At 42.8% G+C, this 17,160-nt stretch overlaps 1 protein-coding gene across 1 annotated transcript in view; it reads right to left on the bottom strand.

The window, feature by feature from the left end:
• Positions 1-10,448, bottom strand: part of STK3 (serine/threonine kinase 3) — a 352,058-nt gene extending 341,610 nt beyond the window's left edge. Inside the window, exon 1 of the mRNA XM_010385616.2 lies at positions 10,227-10,448. Within this exon, the coding sequence (XP_010383918.1) occupies positions 10,227-10,252 (26 nt within the window). The 5' untranslated portion in view covers positions 10,253-10,448. The remainder of the gene's footprint in view (positions 1-10,226) is intronic.
• Positions 10,449-17,160: the final 6,712 nt, after the last annotated feature.

Genomic DNA, 17,160 nt, shown 5'->3' on the forward strand with positions numbered 1-17,160 from the left:
ACAAGAAATATACAAGATGGGCCCCAAATATCAAAGCAGACAACAAGGAAACTATCAAAAACCACTAGGGTTATGTTATCTCCTGAAGAGACTCCCACTAACAAAAGATGAGACAATTTGCCCTTCAATGAAAGTAATTCCAATGGATTAAATCCATCAAGTATGTTTAAATCCATCTTCTCATAATGGCATTTAAAAGAAAAAACAATGGCCACCTTTGGAGGAAGACAGGGAACTAATTCCTTATCTTGAAAACTAGTAAGTAACAGGAAAGAATCAAACATTTATCCTGTCTTTCCTTTATCAACAATACCACTGGGTAACTAAACAGAAGATGAGGGGAAGTTACTTTTTATAAAAACATTCCAATTAATAAATGAAAGCAAAATGATGTATTTAGAATTTCATTATTTTGCAACACCCACTAACCATCCACAGCCGCTAACATCACAAAAAAGAAAGATATTAGACATTAAGATATTCCCATGGTCTTGCCAAACCCCACCTATATATATATCACAATGCCTAAGGGATCGAACTTGAGTCTGCTCCATCTCTGGACCCAGTTGCACGTTTGCAGAAAATACAGAAGACAAAGGAACATGTTGAACTGACCTATATTAAGCAATCAGCAAAATCCAGACTCTGGGAAAACAGTTCAAACAACCTGGGTTCTCCAACAGGAAAAGGAAAAGGATGGAGGACTAAAGATTAAAAGTGACAACTCATATCAAAACTACTTTTTGGGCTGGGTGCTGTGGCTCATGCCTATAATCCCAACACTTCAGGAGGCCAAGGCAGGACCACTTGAACCCAGGAGTTCAAGACCAGCCTGAGCAACATGGCAAGACCCGGTGTCTACAAATACACAAATTACCTGGGCATGGTGGCCGATGCCTATAGTCCCAGCTCCTCAGGAGGCTGAGGCAGGAGGATCCCTTGAGCCCAGGAGGGTCAGGCTGTAATGAGCTGAGATTGCACTACTGCACTCCAGCCTAGGTGACAGGGCAAGATCTTGTCTCAAAAGAAAAACACACACACACACACACACACACACACACAACCTACTACTTCTTTTTTTTCTTTTCTTTTATTTTCCTGAGACAGTGTTTCCCTCTTGTTGCCCAGGCTGGAGTACAATGGCGCGATCTCAGCTCACTGCAACCTCCACCTCCTGGGTTCAAGGAACTCTTCTGCCTCAGCCTCCTGAGTAGCTGAGATTACAGGCGGCCACCACCATGCCTAGCTGATTTTTGTATTTTTAGTAGAGATGGGGTTTTGCCATGCTAGTCAGGCTGGTCTCGATCTCCTGACCTCAGGTGATCCGCCCACCTCGGCCTCCCAAAGTGCTGGGATTACAGGTGTGAGCCACCACATCTGGCCAAAACCTACTATTTCTTAATCATCAAGACTAACCAGAGTATCTAGCAATGCACATTTGGGTTAATACTACACAAGTCAGGAAAATGATTACTTACAATGAAAGGCCACTGCGATCTATTTCTCAACCTGAGGTGTGATTACAAAGATATCTGCCTTATAATAATTCACCAAGCCACACACGTTTTATACTAATGTTCTATTTTGCAATAAAAAGATTTTTTTTTAATAGCAGGTTACCAGCACACCTGAACATTTCAACACCTTAAAAAGGCTAGATATGTTTTCCATTCTCTACTCTAACTGAGTGAAAACAATAGGATAAAAATAGAAATCAGGCCAGGCATGGCGGCTCATGCCTGTAATCCCAGCACTTTGGGAGGCCGAGGTGGGTGGACCACCTGAGGTCAGGAGTTCGAGACCAGCCTGGCCAATATGGTGAAACCCCATCTCTACTAAAAATACAAAAATTAGCTGGGCGTGGTGGCATGCACCTGTAGTCCCAGAGGCTTGGGAGGCTGAGGCAGGAGAATCGCTTGAACCCAGAAGGCGGAGACTGCAGTGAGCCAAGATTGCACCATTGCATTCCAGCCTGGGCGAGAGAGAAAGACTCCATCTCAAAAAAAAAAAAAAAAAAATAGAAATCAGTGCGCATCATTTCCTCCCTACCCACTTCCTCTTCTAAAGGAACCACTTAATACCATATTTTAGGCCAATCAGATTCACTTTCTTGGGATTATGAAATTCCAAGAAAGAGATTTATAGATATCCAAACCTGTTCTCCCAGTCTTTCCTCATTCCCCAAGTTGTTTCAACCCAAAACATAGGAGCCAGGATTGATACTTTTTTTTTTCCTCATTCCCCACATCTAGTCTATCAGTAAGTCCTTCATTCTTAACTCTAAAACATCACAAATCTCTCTACTTCTATCTCCACTGACTCTACCATCTCAAACCACAAACTATTCAAATAGTTTCCTAACTAGTTTCTCTTTTATTCTTAACCCTCTACAATCTACTCTACCCAAAGCAGCCAAAAAGATCTTTTAAAAACATAAACTGCTTAAAATCATGCTTAAAAACCTTTAACAACAGCACACAGAGCTCTGCCTTAAATCCAAATTCCTTACCATGGCCGGCATCATTGAATCCGTGCCCATCTCTGTGACCTCATCTCTAGCTACTGTCCTCTTCTCCAATCCAGGCACATTGGTCTCATTTCAATTCCTCCCACACATTAAGCTCTTTCCCACCTCTAGGCCTTCTCATAGCTTTCCCCTCTGACTGGAATACTTTTCCCTTGCTACTCACATGGATAATTCCTCAATGTCAGGTCACAACTTAAATATCACCTTCTCAGAGAAGCCTCTGCCAACTGCCCTATTAAGCAGGTTCCACCATCTTTCTCTACACACTACTTATATTTTTCATAGCTCAAGCTCCAACAAGAGTCTATGTTATATGAGGGCAAAGAGCCCACCTGTTTCATTCACCAGTGAGCATCTGGAATGTGGAAAACAATTAATAATTACTGAATGTATGAATAAATGAGGAAATGAAGTAAAGGCTGAATGCCAATTTTGCCATGAGTAGTGATCAGTAAGTAAAGAAAGCCAGTTTTCAGAAAAAAAACAGAACACAGCAACACAACAGAGAACAGGAGACTATGTGGCTTGGTTCCAAAAACAAAGAGTCAAGAAAATTAGCTGGCAAATATAAATTATAAATATATGTGTATGTGTGTGTGTATCAAGATAACAGAAACATCTGAAAATTTTACTCAATTCACCTCTTCCCTAAGATGTCTGGTATTATATAAATCTATAAACTAATTCAGAACTCAAAATAATACTACCTAATTATCATTAATGTTAACACTTTGTAATTCTCATTTTGCTATGAGTCATTTTTCAAGATATACTCCTATGATGTACTTTCAGAAATTCAAGGTAATCTTCATGTCGATATTCATAGTATGTATGCAAGCAATGAACATTTTTGAGACCGGGTCTTGCTCTGTTGCCCAGGATGGAATGCAACCACACGATCATGGCTCATTGCAGCCTCAATCTCCTGGGCTCAAGCAATCCTCCCACCTCTACCTCCCATTTACATAAATGTGTCGGTCTATACTGAGTCTCAGTATCAATGATTTTTTTTTTTTTAAATGTTGAAAGCCAGTAATATATGATGGCCTGAATTGTTTCTAGAGTCAACTAAAGACTGAATTTCTCTAGTTGACGTACAACAAAAGTTTGTTTACCAGAACTATTACAACTTTTATTGTCACACTTATTCTATCCAAGAAGAACGAGCCAACTGACTGTTGCCATCAGCAGGGCCTAAAGCAATTCTAATCATATTAATGTTACCCTAAATTAACCAAGAAAAGCCAAAGGGAAGACAGCAGATGCTTTAGCGACCAAGTTGTTAATTCAGAGATACTCCTGTTTGCTTGGTTCTTTTCTTTTCCCCTTGGACTAACTACTTTGAACATTTTGTCCACTTGCCTACCTCTAAAATTGGAAATTTTCCATAGGGCCTTCCTCTAAGACTACTGGGTCTTTTAAGGGTTCTTAGAGTTCATCTTCTCAAAGAAAACTCCAGCTCTCTATTTAGTCAATCTCTATGATATACACACAATTTTACTTTCCAACATTCCAAGGAAACATAAATTAGGAATATACACATAAAATGACATCCACCCTTCTTCTCCCTGCAATATCTTCATGATATTCCTACTATCTACTTAACTGGTGTGTTGCTTTGTCTCACCCACTTGCATTAATGAGCGCTGGGAGTTATCTGCTGTCTCTCTCCATTCCTAATTCTTGGCCTGAGATCCAGGCTACAGATGCTACAAGTTGATGTGGGCTCTTCATGCTGAAGAATTCATGAGTACTTTCTACTTAACTCCTCTATATTCTCAACCCATTACCTTTGCTTTTTCATTTCATAATAATCTATTTTCTGATGGGTAATCCTTCCAAACATTCATTTGCCCTTATGAAATTAGTGTTTTCTTGCTTTCCATTTGTGTGAAGGGACCCTAATATATGACTTCAACCTTCAACTTTATTTCCCCCAAACTACCCTTCCACACTATTAAAAATAATAATAGTAATAAAAAAATTGCCACAGAATCCAACTATAGCTTAAATTAAAGAACTCTCCTCACCTGTCTTGAGAGTAAGTATGCTTCAATAGCTTATTCTTTTACTATCCTTTTAGTGTTTTCATTGTTCAATGCTAACCTGTCCTCCAACTACACCTTAATCAACGAATTATACATTTTAAATAACAACACTATAATCTATTTGAGGAACAAGCCTATCTGGTAAAGTGTCTCTCTCCAGCAGTGATATTCTATCCTCTCTTTGACAAGTATTAAATATATTCTCATGCTGCCCACCTATCTATCACAGAGACCCACCTCCCTTCTATGAAGGTTCCACCTGGTGAAGAGCCCATGTTTTCTGGTCATTTACCTTTCTACCTATCAAAGCTGGACTATTATGTGGTCATTTTTCTCTCAGCTAGCAGTTCCCCTACAAAAAATCCAATAAATCTGGCAGTGTGCTGTGGCTCAAGCCTGTCTCCCAGCACTTTGGGAGGCCGAGGCGGGTGGATCATGAGGTCAGGAGATCCAGACCATCCTGGCTAACACGGTTGAAACTCCGTCTCTACTAAAAATACAAAAAAAAATTAGCTAGGCCTGGTGGCAGGTGCCTGTAGTCTCAGCTACTCAGGAGGCTGAGGCAGGAGAATGGCATGAACCTGGGAGGCGGAGCTTGCAGTGAGCCGAGATTGCACCACTGCACTCCAGCCTGGGCGACAGAGCAAGACTCCATCTCAAAATTAAAAAATAAAATAAAATCCAATCAATTCCATCTAACCAAAATGCTAATTAATAATCATTTAATAAAGGAGTGCCCAACTTCTTTACAGTACAGTACGGTGGACTAGTACTGGTCCATGGCCTGCTAGGAACCAGGCAGCACAACAGGAGGTGAGCTGTGAGCAAGCATTACTGTACTTGCTCTGGGCTCCACCTCCTGTCAGATCAGCGGTAGCATTAGATTCTCATAGAAGCGCGAACCCTATTGTGCTGCGCATGCAAGGAATCTAGGTTGCATGCTCCTTATGAGAATCTAACTGATGGCTGATGATCTAAGATGGAAGTTTCATCCTGAAACCATTTCGCCCCCAACTAAACCATCTGTGCAAAAATTGTTTCCCACTAGACTGGTCCCTGGTGCCAAAATGGTTGGAGATCTGATTTAATGGATTTCCCTTCCCAGAGGGAAATCCTTTTAATAACGACCTTGGCCAGCCTGAGCAACATGGTAAGACCTCATCTCTACAAATTAAAAAACAAAAAAATTAGGTGTGGTGGTGCATGCTTGTGGTCCCAGTTAATCAGGAGGCTGAGGTGGGAGGATCACCTGAGCCCAGGGAGGTCAAGGCTGCAGTGAGCCATGATTGTGCCACTACACTCCAGCCAGGGTGACAGAGTGAGACTCAATCTCAAAAAAAAAAAAAAAAGTTAAAAAGAAAAAAAGGACTTCTGAAGACCTCAGTGACAGATATGTTAAGGAAATCTAAGGAATCTAAAAACTACTCTGGTGCCTCAAGTCAGTGACATGGGTAACCACATCTATTGCCTATGTTTAACACAAACCTTGTTAAGGAGACCAAATCAATGAATGTGACGGTGAGAGTTACCTTAAAAATCATCTAGGTCTCTGAGTCATGATTTTTGAACTTGGCTACACACTGGAATCTCCAACTCCCAGAGGAGATACCCAAAGAAGCAAATTTCAAAGTCAGTGACAAGGCTAGGCCTAATACCCAGGCCTAACATTATGTGTTGATATGTGTACATACATACATATATATACACACATGCATACACACATAAATATATATAACATACTAAAAATATAAAGGCATGTATGGGAAGGACAAATATCCAATTCATGGCAGTGGTTACCTTTTGGGGGATGGGAAGGGAGTCTAATTGAGAAGAAATACACATGGTGGCTTCAAATGTATTGGTAATATTTTTATTAATAGTTCTAATTTAAATAATTTAATAATTTAATAGATACTTAAGTATCTATTAAATTAGGCTCTGTTCTCTTTTTTCTGTTTGTTTTGTTTTTATTTTTATTTTCGTTTCTTTGAGGCAAGGTATCACTTTGTCATCCAGGCTGGAGTGCAGGTGGCACAATCATAGCTCACTGAAACCTGCCACTGCTGGGCTCAAGCAATCCTCCCACCTCAGCCCCACAAAGTGCTGAGATTACAAGGCGTGCACCACCACAGCAGGCCCTCTTTATCTTTTGGAAGTCTAAAACCTTGTAATAAAAAAGAATAAAAAGATGGTATATAATCAAATGGATATCATGTTATGAATTCAGTGAAATATCTCAGGCTAGAAAGTACTCAGAAAACATACTTGATGAGGTAGGCTTTGAAGGAAGAATAAAACATAGATTATTCTTCAGGCAAAAAGTAACACAAACTTTTCTAAAGGAAAAGTGTGAATAAAGGCAAAGCTGGGAGTACCCACAGCCTATAACATAAATAAAGAACAGTGGGGGCCAGGCACGGTGGTTCACGCCTGTAATCCCAGCACTTTGGGTGGCAGAGGCAGGTGGATCACCTGAGGTCTGGAGTTGGAGACCAGCCTGGCCAACATGGCTAAACCCTGTCTCTACTAAAACACAGAAATGAGCGGGGCATGGTGGCGCCCACCTGTAATCCCAGCTACTCAGGAGGCTAAGGGACGAGAATCGCTTGAACCAGGATGGTGAAGGTTGCAGTGAGCCGAGATCGCACCACTCCATCTCAAAACAAAACAAAATAAAACAAAACAAAATAGTTTTGAAAACCACTGGACTACAGTGCCCAGCTAGAAGGTACTGCTGCAATTCAAAAGTGAGGGTCATAAAACCATGGAATGGGTTTTATGGGGTAGTACTCTTGAGAAAGAAAAGAGAAAAAATTAATCCACCAACTTTTCAACAGAAAACTTGATAGGCTCTAGTGACAAACTAGATGGGTTAATGAAAGAGTAAGAAAGAGTAAGACCTGCCTGAAAAAATGAAAAATGCCAACTGAGCAGCAGCTTCTAGTCATACTTGAACATCAACAACATCGATACGGCCATGTAAAAGTCAGCACTAAGGAAGTGTTATTCAAGGCAGAAAAGCAAAATGGCACTTTTTTTTTTTTTGAGGCGGAGTCTCGCTCTGTGGCCCGGGCTGGAGTGCAGTGGCCGGATCTCAGCTCACTGCGAGCTCCGCCTCCCGGGTTCACGCCATTCTCCTGCCTCAGCCTCCCGAGTAGCTGGGACTACAGGCGCCCGCCACGTCGCCCGGCTAGTTTTTTGTATTTTTTAGTAGAGACGGGGTTTCACCATGTTAGCCAGGATGGTCTCGATCTCCTGACCTCGTGATCCTCCCGCCTCGGCCTCCCAAAGTGCTGGGATTACAGGCTTGAGCCACTGCGCCCGGCCCAAAATGGCACTTTTATAGGCATTATGAACAGAATAAGCAACAGAGACCAGGAGATTACAGAAAAAAAGAGGACCACTACATCATGGAATAAGAAAGAGAGTTTCGAAAAGAGCCATCACTGTATACAATAAGAGGGTGCACAGCCTCTGTAGCCAATCAGATGCAGAATTCTGGCACCTTCTCCACTTGACCAAGTTATTTAACCTCTTTGAGCCTCATATAATAAAGAAAACATAAGTTAACAACTAACACTGTTGAACACATAGGGGCTTCGAATATATTGGTCAAATTTTATTTCTTAAGCTCAGTTGTGATACATAAATATTTATTAAATTAGTCCCCATTATGTTTTGTTTGTTTTTGTTTTTGTTTTTTTTGAGACAGGGTCTTGCTCTGTCCCAAGTGCTTTACATATCACCTCATTTAATCCCCACAATACATTTCCACAGATGAAAAAATTAAACTCAGAACTAGCATAATAAGTAGCAGTGCCAGGATTACTATTTCTCAGAATTTAAATAATGTATATTTAAATTTTCTGGCAAACAGGATGACCTCAAAACGAGTAGCTATATTTCATTATTAGGAGACAATAATCAATACGGACAAAACTGCCAGGAATTCCTGTCATAGCCTTCCATGTGGCAAACTCCCTCAACATCCTCATCTATAAATTAGGATTAATGCCTATAATCCAACCTACTCCATAGGGTTGCTGTGAGGATTAAATATTACGAATACGAAAATTCTTAAAAAAAATGCTGAGACATTCAAATATAAGGGATAGCTGTCACATACCTTTTGCCTTCAAAAATGCCTTTGTGGTATTTTTGTTCACTACTTCAAAATAAGACTCTCTGAATAAGCTAAAAATAAGTATGTTAAATGTGCAACCACCACTTTGAAAAGTATAAATCACCACAGAATTACCGCCTACACCTGCCCGACTCCTCCAGGTTCTCTAATGTCTCTACAAGGGCAAGGATTCTCTTACACCTATAATGAAACTCTGATAACTTACAGTACAGCTAATCAATAGAGAGCTGCACTTCAATTCAGTTGTTCAAACTGGCCTATTGTGTTTTCTCAGAAGTGCTCCTTCCAGTTCTTCCAGAAAAGAAAAAAGTGCCCAATTCTCTTATACTGTATTAAAACGGTGCCCAGTGAGTAGAATGCAGGTAACTTGTGAAATGCTAGAAAATAATCTATCAGTTGACTTGCTCAAGGGCTCTGACAGCAGGTCCCTTTTGGAAACTCCTTCACGACCCCCCCTTTTTTCACCTGAACAGATGGCTTCCAGGCCTCAAGGTTCACATGTCTAGTCACACAATTCACAATAGCCCCCAAAGTTCCTACCTTTTCAATTATCCCATGTTCTTGAATACACCTTTCATCTAAAGATCTCCAGCTGTCAAAGCAAACGATCTCTTTAATCTTCACAACAGCACTGAGAGATTACTATCCTTATTTTATAAGTTAAAAATGAAAGACTGAGGTTAAATGTTTTAGCAACATCAGACAATTCGTTAATTCATTCTTGGGGAGAGAGGAATGCATATTATGAACTTCTGTCAATGGACAACCTAGATTTGGCTTCCTAAGATCATCGCAAATATTAGCTTAAACACATCCCACTCTTGTATGCACACATTTCCAACATAGGTATCAACGATTAAATATAACCCATTAATAACAGTAAATACCATACCAAAGCAGCACTATTTTTACACGCAAATCTATATTGGGGGGAGGGGGTTCTAATTTAAACTTCCCACTGTCTTGAATCCATAAATACTTTTGAACTTGAGGGGTTAGGCGGAGGAACACCTGTCAGAGCAGCACATCCACAATGTTTTACAGCCTGTGTAGCTATTAATATTTAATTCCTTAAGCCGTAAGCAAACCACCTTCTCAAAAAAAACAAAAGGCAGTATTATGCAGAACACTTGACAAGAAAGTCTACGTGGTTGTAAGAAGACCAATAATTCCCTGGTTTTAAGTCTCCCAAACTTTGTGAACTTGCTACGAGGGATCACCCCACCCGCCCCGGGAGGTCAGGCCGCAGGGAGCCCGGCGCTGCCCACCCGACTTTCCACGCGCCAGGCCCGCCGGCCGCAGGGGAGGCTCCGGCTCCCGCTCCCCTCAGGCCCCCTCGCCCCGTAGACAGACTCGGCGGGACACTCGGACCCGCCTACCGACCTCGGCGCGCCCGGCTCGGGCCCGGCGGGCGGGGAGAGGGTCGCAGCAGGGCCTGGCCTAGCCACCCCCGCCCCGCGGCCGCCGGCGCCGCTTCCCTCCTTCTTCCCACTCCCCGATTCGTTACCTCTTAGGCGCCGGCGGCTGCTCCATGGCGGCCGGGGGCAGAGGGAGGGACCTGGTGGACTTCGAAGGCCGAAAGGAGGAAAGGAGACCGGGCACCGGCTGGCCGAGCCTCGGAAACCACAGAGGGAAACTCTGGGAACTCGGACCAACTTTCCCGTAACTCCGCGGCGGATCTCCCTCCCGCTTCGGAGCGCTGCTCCTACCGCCCCGCCCCCGACCGCCGGTCGCCTGCCTCCGGCAGCGGCCCAGAGAAGGTGGGCGGAGCCGGGCGCCGCGGCGGGGGGCGGAGTCTGCCGCGGCGGGGGGCGGAGTCTGCCGCGGCGGGGGGCGGAGTCTGCCGCGGCGGGGGGCGGAGTCTGCCGCGGCGGGTGCGCGGGGCCGGGGACGAAGGCCGGGCTGACCCCAGAGCCCCGTGACCGGGAAAAGGAGGAGGTTCGGCTAGAGCGAGGGGGCGAGGCTGGAGCCGCTCTAGCCTGGGGAAGGGCGAGTCCCCCCGAGCTGGCCCAGTGCTCCGCCCCTCGCTTGCCCTCGGTACTGTTTGCCCTGATCCAATTTGACTCATTTCTTTGGCTTTCCCAACGATACATCCAAACATCGTGTGAATCCGTTTGAAGTATTACTTTCTAACTGCCCACGCTTCCCTCTCTAGTTCTGTTTATAATTATCGGTTATGTTTTCCCCCAGCCATTTGGCATGTGTAGGCCGCAGTACTAGGGATACTTCTGGAAATTCTTGTTGGATTTTTATTGTAGACAAGCTCCTCGCTACATTTCACAATAATTACATCTAATTACCGAGAAAATAATTAATGTAGTGAGATCTCTCGGTGCACCAAATTCAGTTGCACTGGGTCCTTGCAGCTGTCCCATTGGGTAACCTGGCAAGCCTGTCAAATTATGGTGCCAAGAAGAATACTCAAGAAAAGTGTGCTTCCTTCCCTCTTTGGTCCTCTCCCCTAACCTGATCCCAGTAATCCTCATCCCATTGTAATTTGACCACTGCATGCATCCATATTGTGGGTATACTTTTAACCTTAAATTCCATGTATAGATACCTTTCACATAACAATATACAGCTGCTACATGAGTTTACTTGTTTTTGTCAGAAATTGTCAAGATGGGCCTGGTGCGGTGACTCACGCCTGTAATCCCAACACTTTGGGAGGCCAAGGCGGGCGCATCACTTGTGCTCAGGAGTTCAAGACCATCCTGGCCAACATGGTGAAACCTCGTCTCTACTAAAAATACAAAAGTTAGCCGGGCGTGGTGATGCGCCTGTACTCCCAGCTACTTGGGAGGCTGAGGCAAGAGAATCACTTGAACCCGGGAGGCAGAGGTTGCAGTGATCTGAAATCGCGCCACTGCACTCCAGCCTGGGTGACAGAGCAGACCTTGTCTCAAAAAAGAAAAAGAAAGAAAGAAATTGTCAAGATGTAGAGTTATATAGAATTTTCTTGGAGGTTAGAACAATAAATATGAAGATAATGCTAAATAAAGGAAATGAATTTGAAGAGAATGTTGAATAATGTGAATATTTGCCCAAATTAAACTTGACTATTAGCAGCTAATACAAGTTTAGTTTAGTCCTCTTTTTGCATTAAGTTTCACTATGTAATAAACTTACACTATTTATTTTCAAACCATTATATGCTTCCCTAAATTTAGTTATTTTAAGACCATTCATTTTTGAAACTCAAATTCTGAGAACAAGAAAAAGGGTTTTTTTGTTTTGTTTTCTTGAGACAGGTTCTCACTGTCCCCCAGTCTGGAGTGCAGTGGTGTGATCATGCCTCTCTGCAGCCTCAACCTCCTGGGCTCAAGCAGTCTTCCCAACTCTGCCTCCCAAGTAGCTGGGACTACAATGCCTGGCTACAAAATTTTATACTTGTTTGCATTTATTAAAGATCCACAGTCTGACTGTTCAGAAATAACAGGACAACAACAATTTTAAAACCTAATATTTAAAATGTTAAACCTGAGAAGAATCTTTGAAATTACCCCACTCTAACCCCCCAACTCTCATCTTCACTTCCATGCCATACTCCCATCTTTTTTCTTTTTTCCGCTCTTGTTGCCCAGACTTGAGTGCAATGCCGTGATCTCGGCTCACTGCAACCTCTGCCTCCCTGGTTCAAGAGATTCTCCTGCCTCAGCCTCCCTAGTAGCTGGGATTACAGGCACCCACCACCATGTCCAGCTAATTTTTTGTATTTTTTAGTAGAGACAGGGTTTCACTATATTGGCCAAGCTGGTCTTGAACTCCTGACCTCAGGCAATCCACCCACCTCAGCCACCCAAAGTGCTAAGATTACAGGCATGAGCCACCGTGCCAGGCTCACTCCCATCTTTTTGTGTTTCATCAGAGAAACCTCTTGAGGAAGGCTGGGCGAGGTGGCTCACACCTTCAACCCCAACACTTTGGGAATCCAAGGCAGGCAGATAGTTTGAGCCCAGGAGTTCGAGACCAGCCTGGGAAACATGGTAAAACCCCATCTCTACAAAAAAAAAAAAAAAAATACAAAAAAGTAGCTGAGCATGGTGGTGTGTACCTGTAGTCACAGCTACTAGGGAGGCCAACGTAGGAGGATTGCCTGAGCCCAGGAGGCCAAGACTTCAGTGAGCCATGAGTCTGAGCAATAGAGTAAGACCCTGTTTCAATAATGAGAGAGAGAGAGAGAGAGAGAGAAAGAAAAAGAAAGAGAGAAAGAAAGAAAGACAAAGAAAGAAAGAGAAAGAGAGAAGAAAGAAAGAAAGAAAAGGAAGGAAGGAAGGAAGGAAGGAAGGAAGGAAGGAAGGAAGGAAGGAAGGAAGGAAGGAAGGAAGGAAGGAAGGAAGAATAAATGATCTCTGAATTGTTTTACCAACTGTAATCTCCAGGGAGCCTTTCCCATTCAAACCACCAGCACCATCACCCACTATCTATCACATTTAAGTTGTGAAAGAGATACTCGTATATATGTCCATAGCACCCCATGTTGGCTTTTCTATGAAACTTTTCACACTATATTGAAGTTCTGTTATTAAACTGTCATCCCAACCCAACTATGAGTTGATTGAAAGTTGAACCATATCTTTATTCTCTATACCTTGATAGCAAGTGCCTGATACATCGTAAGGGCACTGGACTAGATAGCTTCCTTTTGGTCCTGCAGATTCATTCTCCATCCTTTTCCATCTGCTGTCTGCTCTGTGAACTAACATGTATGGCTGACATCAGAAGCCCCTTGGGTTATGGTTGGGTCCGATGATAGACCAAGCAACAGATCATCTGAGGGAGAAAGGAGGGTGAGGTCAGACTATTGGATGCCCTGGTTCCCTTCCTGTGAGGTGACCTAGGGCTAGCTGTGTTCCAGAGAATCATGGCTCTTTGCAAGGCAAATTACTCTACCTAATTATCCCTCCTTCCCCTTGACCCTTTGGGCCTAAGTGTCATGGCTGCTCTCCTATTCCCTGGGTTTCTTCTCTATGTCCTGTGTTCCCCAACCTCAATCCTCAACTGACGATTTGTAAATTAAACTCCTTCAATTGACTCTAATTTGATCGTACCTTCTAAAGGGCTTACGATCCTGACTCATACACTCATAAAGAATTGTGGAAGGAGGAGGAATACTATCAGAAAATAAATTTCTGAGGTCTTTCCTCAACTTGAAAAGGGAGAAGGCGAATAATTATCATATGACTCCAACAGGATCAGACACTTGGCCTCCATTTTCTCATTAAACCCTTAAAACAACCTTGTGAAGTAGTTATTTCCATTTTATATGTGAGAAAACTGAGGTTCAAAAGTGTGAAATGAGTTACCTTAGGATAAACAGAATGTCTGTGTTCTAATCCAGGCCTTTATGACTCCAAAGCTGGGCCTCATTCCACTGTAGATCAGTCAACAAATATTTATTGAGCACTTAAGTATGCCAGGCACTGTTCTAGGTGTTGGAGATTCATCAGTAAAGAAAAGAGACGACAAATAGACAAAAATCCCTGCCTTCAGGGGGTTTACATTCTGGTTGGGGAAACATAATAAGATAAAAAAGTACCTAATGGGTCATGTTAGAGATTGAAAACTGGTAAGGAAGAAACGTGAAATGGAAAAAGGGAATATAAAGTGGAGGGGAAGAGGCCAGATGTAGTGGCTCACACCTATAATCCCAGCACTTTGGGAGGCCAAGGTGGGCAGATCACTTGAGGTCAGGAGTTTGAGACCAGCTTGGCCAACATGGTGAAACCCCATCTCTACTAAAAAAATACAAAAATTAGCCAGGTGTGGTGGTGGACACCTGTAGTCCCAGCTACTTGGGAGGTCGAGGCAGGAGACTTGCGTGAACCCGGGAGGCGGAGGTTGCAGTGAGCCAAGATTGCGCCGTTGCACCCCAGCCTAGGCAACAGAGCAAAAGTCTGCCTCAAAAAAAATAAAAAATAAATAAAAATAAAGTGGAGGGGAAGGGATGAAATTCAGGTAGGATGGCAAAGGAAGGCCTCAATGAAAGAGTGACTAAGGAAGTAGAGGCCAGAGCCATGCAGCCTGACTGTGAGGCCAAGGGAATGTTAGAATGTGAGGCCAAGGGAACAATAAGCGCTAAGGCCCAGAGGCAGGAGTGTGCCTGGTGTGTTGTGTGTTACTGAATAAAAGGAATTGTTTTTCTCCTGAATTATTCAGAAGAAGAAAAAAAAATGCTTCAAGCTTCTATTTTACTTTGTCTGTGGAAAACCAACCTGAAGATTCCAGGAGGAAAGCATAGAAGTCATCATTCAAACTGCAAATAAGATCATGAACAATGAAAGCTGCAGGAACATTTGAGATACAGATAAGGGTCACCCAGCTTCACTTAACTGTGAAAGTAAGGTAATCAGCCGGGCACGGTGGCTCACGCCTGTAATCCCAGCACTTTGGGAGGCCAGGGCAGGTAGATCACGAGGTCAGGAGATCGAGACCATCCTGGCTAACACAGTGAAACCCCGTCTCTACTAAAAATACAAAACAATTAGCTGGGTGTGGTGGCGGGAGCCTGTAGTCCCAGCTACTCGGGAGGCTGAGGCAGGAGAATGACGTGAACCCAGAAGGCAGAGCTTGCAGTGAGCCGAGATTACGCCACTGCACTCCAGCCTGGGTGATGGAGCAAGACTCCATCTCAAAAAAAAAAAAAAAAAAGGAAAGTAAGGTAATCTGTTTCTGCTTCCATCAGCTCCATTTGGAATCGAGATTAAAGATACACTTTAATTATACTAGCAAACAGCTGATTACAATTCTCAGTTGAGTGCTCTAAGAGAAATGGGAGAGAAATCTGCAACTTGAGATCCGGTTCCTTTGAATAACAAAAAGCACCTTCTTTGTAACTACCATGTTTAAAATATTAAGACAGAAAAATATTAAAGTAAAAAAAATTTTCCTTGTCATACTAGTTGCAGCTATTCATTGAAACTATAACTTTGTATTTCTCTTAGGCTGGAGTGCAGTGGCACAATGAAAGCCCACTATAACCTTGAACTCCTAGGCTCAAGGAATCCTCCTGCCTCAGCCTCCCAAGTAGCCAGGACTACAGGCATCCACCACCATGCCCAGGTAAGTTTACTTTTGAGTTTTGTAGAGACGGGGGTCTCACTATGTTACCCAGACTGGTCTCGAACTCCTGGTCTCAAGCAATCCTCCCACCTTAGCCTCCCAAAGTGCTGGGATTATAGGTATGAGCCACCATGCCCAGCCTCATTTTTATATTTGTTGGAAAAATAATATCAATTAACAAATGTTAATTAATCTTTTCTGCTATAATAAGGAAGAGTTTGGGGAAGAGAGAAATCTCTAATCAAATATATTGTGTAGGTTTTTATTTGCAGGAAAATTTGGAAATGTTTTCCTTCAAGAGGTAACTTCACAAAACATTTTCTCTTGATCTGTTTCTCTTTTCTAAATCAGTTTTATGGTTAGTTTGAAACTAGCATGTTGCATTTGAATTTAACCACTGTACTCCTTTATTGTAACAATCTTAAACTATTATTTAACTTGTTTCTCAGACCACACTGTGAGCCTCTTGGGAATAAGGACAGTCTTCTTCCTATTTGTCATGTCAGGAGTCTATCATAACTATTAGCTACAAGTAACAACTCAAAATTATTTTTAAAACAAGAAGCCTAGAAGGAGGTGTTTCTAGGTTTGAATAATTCCTCAATTTACTTCCATTTCTTGTTGTCAACTTAAGAATCACAAGGTTCATAAATTTTGAGTGGAGAGCTTTATTTCTTATAAAAGGTTGCAGCCTGCAGGCTGGCCATCCCACAATCTGGGAAGCATAGCCTCTGTCAGAAACTGGAAGCAGGCATTTTAAAGAAGGAAGAATGAGACGGATTGGCTAAGTGTACATGTTCAATAGGTTATAGTGCCTCCCCTTTGTGAATATGTATATTCATAAAGGGAGACACTCACATGCACAATAAGCAAACATGCATATTACCCATGTTCACTTTGGGGTGGAGACTTCAATTTACATGCACTAAAATTAAGCTGTAACTTCAAAAGGTGAAACTGAAAACACAGAGGCATCCTGTGTGCATCCTCTGCAAATCAGCCACAACCAATCCATGGTGGTCACTTACCAGAAAGGAATGCTGGTCAGTTGTGTTGTCAAACCACAAAGTTTTGTTGTCAAAACCACAAAAAAAGGAGTCCAGCAAGTCTTTCAAAAGGACTAGTTCCTGTTTGACTCTTAGGAAAGAAAGTCTAAAGGCAATTAGCAAGGGAAGAAGTATAGTGAGGTATGTCTGACCGCCTATCCTGTCGTGGCTGGGAACTTAGTTTTTAAGGTTTCTCTGGGGTCCCGTTGGCCAAGGGGGTCCATTCAGTTGGCTGTGGGGCCTAGGATTTAATTTCTATTTCTCACTGCTCTGCTGTGCACAGCAGACCTAGTTATCTCCTCAAACTATCTCCCTACCCTCAAAGGACCAAGA

The sequence above is a fragment of the Rhinopithecus roxellana genome, chromosome 9 (genome assembly GCF_007565055.1).
Source record: "Rhinopithecus roxellana isolate Shanxi Qingling chromosome 9, ASM756505v1, whole genome shotgun sequence".
Classification (NCBI taxonomy): domain Eukaryota; kingdom Metazoa; phylum Chordata; class Mammalia; order Primates; family Cercopithecidae; genus Rhinopithecus; species Rhinopithecus roxellana.